Source organism: Aythya marila, assembly GCF_965140915.1.
Source record: "Aythya marila genome assembly, chromosome: Z".
Classification (NCBI taxonomy): domain Eukaryota; kingdom Metazoa; phylum Chordata; class Aves; order Anseriformes; family Anatidae; genus Aythya; species Aythya marila.
Genome location: NC_139080.1, coordinates 44,890,168 through 44,898,125, shown reverse-complemented (window position 1 = coordinate 44,898,125; position 7,958 = coordinate 44,890,168). Strand labels below are relative to the sequence as shown.

General features: G+C 45.2%; 1 protein-coding gene across 1 annotated transcript; it reads right to left on the bottom strand.

Annotated features, from left to right (window-relative positions):
• Positions 1–5,258, bottom strand: CTSL (cathepsin L). Its single transcript, XM_082782683.1, has 8 exons — positions 5,128–5,258; positions 4,683–4,818; positions 4,185–4,307; positions 3,947–4,102; positions 3,387–3,611; positions 1,661–1,829; positions 1,227–1,344; positions 1–421 (listed from the first exon to the last, which is right to left on the bottom strand). Exons 2-8 carry the CDS (start codon positions 4,806–4,808, stop codon positions 322–324), a joined length of 1,017 nt encoding a protein of 338 aa, XP_082638809.1. The 5' UTR covers positions 4,809–4,818; positions 5,128–5,258; the 3' UTR covers positions 1–321.
• Between the last annotated feature and the right edge of the window lie 2,700 nt (positions 5,259–7,958).

Here is a 7,958-nt window from a genome sequence, read left to right as displayed (position 1 = left end):
TCACCTGTACACGCTAGCTTAAGTGTTTATTTAAAAAGTAAACTGTTGGGCACATTGAAATTTAAAAAAAAAAAAAAAGAAATACATAGAAGAATCTATTAGATTAAGCAGTTAAAAGGCAGCAATATTACAAGCTGTTTACATACCAACATATACATTAATTTAAAACAAGTGGCATGTCACCAACATGTAAAACAGACTTCAAAAGTTAAAAAAAAATCAAGTTGACTTTTGAAGAATATGAGTCTACCACATGTGTGAACATGGGTTTGGTCATTCAGTTTAAAATCCCCTTTTGCACTGAAATGTTCAGTCTTCAAATTATACAAGTGGATAACTAGCAGCTGTTGCTATTCCACAGTGGTTCTTCCTGTCTTTGGCCATGTAGATATATCCTTTGTCACCCCACTTCTCACCCCAGCTGAAATCAGAAGTGAAAGGTTTATTTTAATATTCTGAAAGACTTATTTAAATATTCTGAAAGACTTATTTATCATTCCCCCCCGCCCTCCCAAAGCATTTATATTGAAAACTGCTGGAACAAAATTGCTTTCCAGCAAAAAAAAAAAAAAAAAAGCATGTTACAGAAGAAGCATCCCAAGCTCACAGAAACAGCGCAGCTGGATTACAGGTACTTGAAGCTCAGGTATTGCAAACCTGGATTACAGGTACTCAAAGCTCAGACGCTGCTCCCTGACAACTAAGGGAGGACAAAGACTGCAAGCAGCATGAGGGCAGTGCCCCAGTAATGTGGAGAGCATGAGACAAACTCATGTGATGTGCCCTTCAGCACTAATATGTTGTTTTCCCTCCAGACTAGGAGGGTAACCCCATTTTTAAAGTTCAAATGTTACCCTATTTCACACAAGTGAGCAGTCCCACTGCTTCTGAAATTCCATTACCTCTGACACTGCCACAACCTGTTTTTCCTCCTGCTCCCCATGTAACTCCAACATCTACTAGCTCTATGAGCTGCTCCAGTACCAAGCTCTCAAATTAACTGAACATGCAGAAGAAAGAGATTACTGCTTGGGACTTGCTGTTAGACAGCCAGCAGCCTGAGCTGGCTTTTAACTTTTGCCATGCAATGCCCTGAGAACAATCTCCAGACTTTCTCTATGCAGATTTCAACTGTTGTTGCTTCCCTCTTATCCCAAGAGAGGAACTACTCTCCCTCCTCTGCCACTCCCAAAAAGCACCAGGCACAAAGGGAAAAAAAATCTTACCTGTTCTTAACAATCCAGTATTTCTTCCCATCTACATCTTCACCCTCAAAACCATAACCTACAACCAGAACACCATGGTCCAAGTCTTCACTGCTACAGTCTGGCTCATAGTAGATACCTGAGGGGGTATAAATTCACATGTCAATAAGCTCTCCTGCAGGAAACCCTTCTTCCCCACCAGAATCCTTGTTTCAAACTGTGTTGCACAGCTTCTTGAGATAGTCAGAAAGGAGTGACAAGTGAAATGTATCACTGGGAGGAACTAAGGAACACATGCAAACATATGCAAGAGGAGTACCAACTGTGGGAACCTGGACTAGAATTAAAAGGACTCTTGATTGTGTCCTACATCAGTTTTCTCTGCTCATTAAACTGAAGGGTAATGAATAATGAGTATTCAAAGAGTTCTCTGCATGCAAATTGCTAATACCCACCTGACTGATAAAACTGGAATGAAGAGTGGCCTGCATCAATAGCAACAGACACTGGACCCACAGCTGCTACTGCTTTCATGAGAGCTCTTTCATGTCCTTGGGGGATGTCAACAAAGCCAGTGTCATTAGCAGCATTGTACTCTGCCTTGTAGCGACAGTCTTCATCATCCTGAATAAAAAAAAAGTTACAGATATTACATAGTTCTCTAGTTTACACACAGGTGAACACAGGAACTACCAGACATTCCAGAAATACACTGCCTTGAAAGCAAAAGACTGAAAAGGATCTGGTTGTTCCAGCAGTGCTTTGAAAGGAGAAGACCAGAAGGAAAACAGAGAAGCTGCTTCTGAGTTTCTCAAAGATGCAGAAAAAGTAAAATGCAAAGGGCAGTAGGGCCCATAAGGAAAGCTTTACTGGGATGCAGGGGACCATCACATCCTGGAACACTGCATTCTTTGGTAGGCAGGACAAATCTCTTTTCAGAGAGGATGAAGCCCAGAATGCATTAATAGGCAATGGAAGAGAGCCAAGTATTCATTAATTACAAAGCAGTCCAAAAACTGCTCATTGAACAAGCACTTAAATCCACAATTTTAGTCTGTCAGTCTGGAAAACTGCACAGAATTACTTGGAAGTTACTCATTAATATTATATGAACTTACAGCATTCCTGTATTTTGGGCTGCTTCTTTGCCTTTTTTATACACACACAAACTGAACCGCGTGTACCACAGGCACTTACTTTAGAAGAGAGGCTTAATTTGTAAGTTTGGGCATTTGACATCAGAATAGAAGTTTGTGTGTCCCTGCTCTACCCATGTGATAAGTTAGAGCTCTCTAGAGTTCTTTAGTTGCCTCTCCAACTAAAGGAATATGGACACATGCCTCAGATATTTACTTTTTGTACTCAGCAAGTTAAGCACTTCCTACAATCAACTGGAACCTCTGGAAGAGCCAAGTTTACAAAAAAAAAAAAAAAAAAAAAAGCAAGAATACAGGTAGACAGGAATTCAAATCCATGGTTTGTGTTATTCACAGTGAATGGCACTGCTACTGCACATTCAGTCAACAAAAAACTGCAAGGCAAGACACTCTCTAGGGAGTACTACTCCAAGTGTAGTGGAAAAGCCCAAAGCTTAGACTCACATGACACCATTTATTACTGCTCTTTTGTCCCCTCCTCATGCCTGTTCAGCTTTTGGTAGATCATTAGAGGTATTTTAAGTCTGCCCATTACGTGCATTTATGCACATGTAGTCCAGAAGTAGAGCATAAGGCATTGCCAACAACCACCTGAGAAGAGTCGCACCTGCTCAAGAATTACTTGGTCTAAAGGCAGCAATCCTGTAATAGCTTAGCTATGAGAAGTAGAATCGCACCCCTAAGATTAAGCATTAGTTTTGGCAGGAGCCAGGTCTTGGTTTTGTGTGTCAACCAAGATAAAGCATGGCATCTGATAGGAGGGCAGCAACGAGTGGGAGGAATAAAAATATTTGCTCTAGTTTTTCCAACTGGTCTGGTAAGATTGTGACCTCAAAGAACAATATAGTATGTGATTCCAACTGAACCTGGGGCTAACAGACATTCCAGTTTTCTTTGGGAAGATGCAAGAGGAAAAGCAGATGCACTGAGGGCTACTTAAGCATTTTCCTTCCTAGGGACGAGTTTCCCGACACATACAGTTCGTTCATACAAAAGATGGAACACATGCAGAAAGTTCACTTACCTTTGCAGTGTATGGGTAGGATTCCTCTGAGTCAATTCCCCCATTATCCTGCACATACTGGAAAGCCTGGTCCATGAGACCACCATTGCAACCTTGATTGCCTTCGGGGCGGGAGCAGTCCACCAGATTCTGTTCACTCAGCGAAACAAGCTTGCCAGTTTTTCTGAAGTGCTGTCCTTCGAGAGCTCCTGTAGTGCTGAAAGCCCAGCAAGAGCCACACTGACCCTGAAGCAAGAAGTGGAATCACAGGTTACAACTAACTTTGACAGATTAAGCAATTACAGTTCCCATGCCACCAATCTAAACTTGGAAAAGGCAAAAGCCACAAGTCCAACTTTTGTTCCAAGCTCCCCCAGTGTTCAGGAAATGACACTACATTTCAGTTCTTAGACATTTAGTCCAGGACATTTAAACAGTTCTAATGGAGTACAGCAATTTTCCTGAGATGAAGCTCAATTCAGTGTGGTTGCACTAGACTTCACAAGTCAAAAGCATTTTTCCTGTAGGGAAATGAAGGCAGCACTCAGAAAACTGGTTAAAAATTGACCATCATAGAATACCTGGTCTTTAACTGGAGTTACATATCCTTTCTCTCTCCAGTCTACAGACCGTGGTGCTTCAAGGAAGTTGGGCTCAAGGAACTGGGAACCTCTGTACTTCCTTCCTGACTTCTTGTGTATATAGCCATTCATCAGCTGTCTGAACTCCTCAGTCGTCTGAAGAAAATTCAAAACAATGCAGTCACCACCTATTATGCACTGTTGTTTAGAAGTGGATGTTTCATATCTCAGTACATACCATGTCACCAAACTGATTCATTCCCAACTTGTAGCTGTGTTTTCCTAGTGAGTGATCCAGGTTATGGAGTTCAATCATTTTCAGATTCTTCTCCCACACCACTCTTCTCCAGCTTTCCTCTCTCTGAGGGACCAGAAAACAATGTATTTTAAAGAGAGGGTTCACATAAAATTTCAGTGGAGTGATAGCGCTCTTTTCTATGGCTTGGGTACTCAAACAAACGTTGACTCATCCAGCAAAGAGTTGGGATACTGCTTCAGAGCTGGCCATCCCACCACCCCACGCTAAAAGCGAGCACAGTACCACTGGGTGTTTATGTAAGCCAAGCAAAAGGACCTAGGGAGCAGGGGGGATTATCTTTCACAAACGCAGACCGTGGCCAGCGTTAAATAAAGCAAAGCAGTCATGACTCAGCTGACGGGGCCCTGTGGAGCCACACGCCGCCCCGCCAGGCTCTCAGCTCAGGGCAGCCCTCACCTCACGGCAGTCCTCCCTCACCTCATGGTAGTCCTTGCTGTGCCACGACTTCCACAGCTGCCAGTGGCCGTCCAGGTCGGGGTCTATCCTGGGCGCCGCGGAGGCCAGCCCCAGGCAGAGGGACAGCAGGGCGAGACCCACGTTCATGCTGGCAAACCTGCGGGGCGATGAGGCAGCACGGCTCAGACGGAAAACAACGCGCACAGAGGAGCAAAACACAACACGGCCCGGCCCGGCCCTGCTCTGCCCTTCTTTTCCTTTTCCCTTCCTTCCTTTCTTTTCCCGTCCCTTCCCTGGGAGCCTGCGGAATGGCGGCTCCGTGCCGCGGGCCCGCCCCGCCGCGGGGCGGCCATGCGGGACCCCCCCCCGCTGGCAGCGCCGCCTGCGGGGCTCTCCCTCCCCTCTTCTCTCCCCTTCCTTCCCTTCCCTTTCTTTTCCTTTCCTTTCTCCCTCCGTCCCCGCTCACCTCGCTCGGTCCCGGCGCTGCCCTCCCCGGCTCCCGGCCCCGCGGCCCCTCTTATAGCCACCGCCGTGGCCGTGCCCGCCCCGCCGCCACCATTGGAGGCCGGGCCGGGCAGCTCCGCACCGCCCGCAGGGGCCGAGCCGGGGCTGTGTGGGGGGAGCTGCGGGTGGGAGCAGGGCGAGACCCCGGGTCCGTGCCCTGGGGGCTCAGATCAGGGCTGCCTGAGGCAAGGCAGGCGGCTCGGCTTCGTCTGCTCGCCCTGTGCCCCCGGGAGGGTGAGCGAGCCTGCCCCGGGCTGAGGGTCGGGGCGGAGGTGAGGTATTGAGTCCTTTGCACATGGACACAGGGCACGCCAGATCGGATCAGGAGGAGACAGGCTTTATTTTCAACAGGGTGCTTGCCACGAGGAGTAGAGTGTACCAGGTTCCCCCCCGTACCAGGTTCCCCCCATAAGCTCTGGTAAAGCCAGCGTTTTGGAGTGCTTTCGCTTGCACGCTGAAGAGTGAAAAAGCCAGGGTTTGTAAACTGTTGCACAACGGCAACAGGACAGAAATCACATGATGCGTGCTTCTCCCTTTTTTTTGATGTCTTGAGACACAAACTGTGTCATAACACATTAAGAAACGCCATACGTGTTTCCTTGCACAGATTATCGCAGGAGCAGCGTGGCCTGGAGAAGCCCCACAGAGCCAAATTCACACTGGGAAGCTGGAGAGGCTGGCTCTTCAGTGTCCCTGTGCAAGTCTCCTGTCGCTGAACTGGTGTACTGATTCCACAAAAAACGTGAAGTGTAAATACACCTAAAAATGGTGCTCCTTAATGAGTCAGCAATCATGCGCCAGCCTTGCAAAACCTTGGAGAAAACAAGGTATTTTAAAGCCGAACTGTTTGCTGAAGCCAAAGCTTGTGTACAAACACTCAGGACTGGCCTATCAGTATGGTTTACACGCATACAGCCATGTCGGTCTGAGCAGGAAAATGAGACATTGTATAAAAGAAATGTTGAAAACACTTCATCAGAGTGGGACTGCAGCAAATGCATGCTGGAGGCATTATAATTTTTAGTAATTGCCTACTTACTATTTTCAATAGTTGCTTTGCAAAGGTGTGTTATCATATTTCTAGTGGTCTTTGTGGCTAAAATTTCTAAAAGCTCCCGTTTTGCTTTCAATTGCTATAGTTTGTTACCAGCTACTAGCTGACTGACCATACAACCACTGTAGAAACATTTTTTAAAGGAACAAAAAAAGTGTGACACAAGCTGCAAGAATCAACAGCGCACATTTGCACAAGATACAGTAATTAAGTGTATAAGGATCTGACAAAAATAAGCCACATGTCCTTATGCTTTTTATTGAATAAAACATACACATTTCTACATGGCAAACAACAGTTTCAAGACCAGCCTTTTCAAAGGAAAATGATTAATTTCCTTACTTGTAAAGGAAAATTAAAATGCATACATTGAATAAGAATAGTCATTTGTTTCTTTCCAACATGAAACTTTTCACTACCTAACAAATTCACATGAAAATACTTCATGACAGTAGAATGATTTTCATAGTTTGACTAACATACAGATAGGGTTTGAGGGTGGGTGGGATTTGAGTTGTGGGATTTGAAATGTTTTTATTCACAGCTTCGTACAGATATTTTCTGTGCAGTGGGACTTCAGTCCTGTTTATGCTGGCTTTGTTTCTGCAGCTGTATCTGATACCAATTGAGCATTGAAAGGCTACTATTAAGTTCCCAGTGAACTGTGGACAAGGACTGCTTTTTTAAAAGGGCAAGAAGTTTAGCTGGCATGACAGAAGGTAAGGTCAAAGTTACAGAAAGTCTTGCACCATGAATCACATGTCTGCTGCTCTGTAACGCACACTGGGATACACCAAGAGAAACCAGTGCTTTTGCAGATGATAAGAGGTCCTGTCGCTTTGGGAAGTTACCATGCCATCAGCTAGCATGAGATCCCACAGCGTACGTGCTGTACTCTGCTGGCCGTCCTTGTGAATACTCTTAGTGCATGTACACACACACACACACACACACACACACACAAATGCCTGATACCATTTTCTCTTTGGTGATAAGTTCACACACTCAGCTTATTTAGCTACCTTATAGAGGGAAATATCAACAGAGAATTTCTTGAAATTGTTGAAGGTAACAGGAATACTTTCACCTTCAGTGCATGAAATTTCAGCTTGCTCTGAGTCATTACTATTGTGTGGACATATCAGTTCCCCAGGTATTTTCATAGGTCCTCCAGCTACTTTCCCTATGTTTTTCTTTGCCATTTCCTCAACAGACAAACTCTTTATCTGTGTCTATGATTTCTGCTCCTCCCCGATCTATCCTTACTTTAATTATTGTACATTGTTGAAGATTCTGCCTCTGTACCGTCAGTACTCCTCAGGTCATTGTGCCTAAACTATTTATTCAATCCAGCAGCACACTTACTCATCGTGGCTACTCATTAGACAAATCTAGAGGTACCAAATCTCTCTGACCCCTGCTGAGTAGCAAAGATCCAGGAAGCCTGGGAGCCCAGGTACAGAAGCATAAGCGTTTGCAAGGGCAATCAGCATGGCAATGGTTGTGATCACCCACAACCTGGCCATCACAAGAGTGACATTTAGAAACTTGTGATAGGAGGCTGGCCTTGGACCGTCTCCAACTCCTGTGCAAACAACTCCTGTCTGAGAGTTGTCCTCAATGTGAGGACTGACTGCTGCACTAGCCACACTGCAGAGACTGCTGACAACCTAAATGAAAGTAAAAATGCCTTATTATACAGTTAATACATGGTCTTACTGCCAGCACTGCTTGCTACT

Bases quoted from the DNA above. Each gene is read 5' to 3' on its own strand.
- CTSL (XM_082782683.1), bottom strand. From the start codon at position 4,808: ATGAACGTGGGTCTCGCCCTGCTGTCCCTCTGCCTGGGGCTGGCCTCC. The intron at 4,103-4,184 runs GTATGTACTGAG...AATTTTCTTCAG, and splicing joins TGAATCAGTTTGGTGACATG to ACGACTGAGGAGTTCAGACA. The intron at 1,830-3,386 runs GTAAGTGAACTT...TTTTTTATTCAG, and splicing joins CCTACCCATACACTGCAAAG to GATGATGAAGACTGTCGCTA.